Below are 1,846 nucleotides of genomic sequence, written 5' to 3' on the forward strand. Positions count from 1 at the left end.
CAAACACTTAATAATGGTTTCTATTTTCTAAATTATTTTTCAACTTTTTTCAATAAACTATTGTTTTCAACAATATTTTTTATTCAATATTTATTTAATTTTTGCACATATAGATTTGTCAATATACGCGGAGGAACCAAACAATAATTATATAACTATCGGAAAAGATATTGCTACAAATAAAGAAGAGGGTGCAAACTTCAATACGAATAATGGCACTTCAATCAATATAACTAATAAAATCGACAAAGAAGGTATATATTTCTCAGAAATTGAAGTATAAAACGAAAATAATATGCAAATTTTATTGTGTTTTTACTCTATTGTGTTTATTCTAATAAAATACAGTTGCTGCATTGACAAACAGAGATGAGAATTCTATAGTTCGTGATATTATTATGATTTATTTTTAAAAAACTGTTATATATATATACTGTTTAATTTCTCACCTAGAACACTATATTTTATTCAAGATTTTGGAGTGTAAGTTATAAGTAGTTTTCAATCATGTATATCTTTATAAGTATACATTTACAAATTATTATTCTAATTAATAATTATTATCGTGAAATAATATTTTTTAGATCACATAATGTTACAAATATTACAAAATGTTTTGGCAACTAGGAAAATGGTAGAACAGCAAAATGAATTCTTAAAACAATTAGATTCTCGAATGAATATCAATGTTATTGCTTCAAACGCGGCTGATGCAATAAATCCAAATATTATACAAAATACAAACGTAATTCCTACAAAACCTTTTAATAAATACAGAAAATTATTACAGTTTGACAATGGCTTAGGAGCAGATATAGCCGCATCAAAACAATTGGTAGGAGTTTTTAAGTATATAAAATATTCTTGAATAATTAAAAAATATAATTACATTAAAAATGAAATCTATTACACGAAACATTAATTGCTTTTATTTTCTGTATAGGAAATGTTCTTCTATTTATTAGGAGGGAATACTGCCCAAGTCCAAAGTAAAAATGGATTAGAGAAACTATTTACCAATAAGCTGGGATCTAAATGTTCTTGGTTTGGCCGCAAAGGAAATTATCAATTATGCTCATTACATTTAATGGCAATTTTAAGAAGTATGTAAAAATCAAGATTTTTTAACTTTTATTTCTAACTCTGCGTCGCTGGCAGCGTAAAAGAGTATTACGCATTTCTTTTGTTTGCTGCTGTTTTTCGTATTCGTTAAAAAAAATAAAATGTATTTCTGTCAAATCGGCTAATTTTTCGAAATGTTGTAGTTTTCGTCATTCTGAACAAAAGTCTCAATGAGCACAATTTGATATATTTCCGCGTTACAAAAGCCCTAGAAGATCCAAACTTAACATACACTTATCTATTTGTATTTATGACTCTTGATTGAATGTGCGTGCATACGTATGCGAACATGCGGCGAGGATGCATGTATTTGCGCGTACATATATTAATTTTTTATTTAAAAGTTAAAAAATCTTTCACGTTATCATCCTTTCATATTTATACACGTCTGTGTAATTACAAAATAACAATCCCGTAAATGTATAATATAACTGTTCGTGTAATTATATATTAGTTATAATTGTTATAATCATGAAGTATTTACACATTCGATTAAGGGTTACGTATATATCCAAGTAGAAAGGCCTAACATTTACATGTTAAATTTGGATCTTTTAAGGCTTGTAATGCGGAAATGGCTCATAGGATCAAGTTGTAATAACTATTGAGACTTTTGTTCAGAATAATAAAAATTACAACATATTAAAAAATTAGCCAATTCGACAGACATTTTTCCGTAGAATACGGGAACCTTTCTTTTATTAATTATAAAAATATAAAATAT

General features: G+C 26.6%; 1 protein-coding gene across 1 annotated transcript; it reads left to right on the forward strand.

Moving 5' to 3' along the window:
- The first annotated feature begins 625 nt into the window (after positions 1 to 625).
- Positions 626 to 1,111, forward strand: LOC108773796 (uncharacterized). Its single transcript, XM_018539731.1, has 2 exons — positions 626 to 835; positions 944 to 1,111. The coding sequence occupies exons 1-2, from the start codon at positions 632 to 634 to the stop codon at positions 1,109 to 1,111; spliced, it is 372 nt and encodes a 123-aa protein (XP_018395233.1). The 5' UTR covers positions 626 to 631.
- Positions 1,112 to 1,846: the final 735 nt, after the last annotated feature.

The sequence above is a fragment of the Cyphomyrmex costatus genome, unplaced genomic scaffold (genome assembly GCF_001594065.2).
Source record: "Cyphomyrmex costatus isolate MS0001 unplaced genomic scaffold, Ccosl1.0 scaffold2203, whole genome shotgun sequence".
Lineage (NCBI taxonomy): Eukaryota > Metazoa > Arthropoda > Insecta > Hymenoptera > Formicidae > Cyphomyrmex > Cyphomyrmex costatus.

Coding starts and splice junctions, on each gene's coding strand:
- LOC108773796 (XM_018539731.1), top strand. CDS start 632: ATGGTAGAACAGCAAAATGAATTCTTAAAACAATTAGATTCTCGAATG. Junction 836..943: donor TAGCCGCATCAAAACAATTG/GTAGGAGTTTTT, acceptor TTTTCTGTATAG/GAAATGTTCTTCTATTTATT.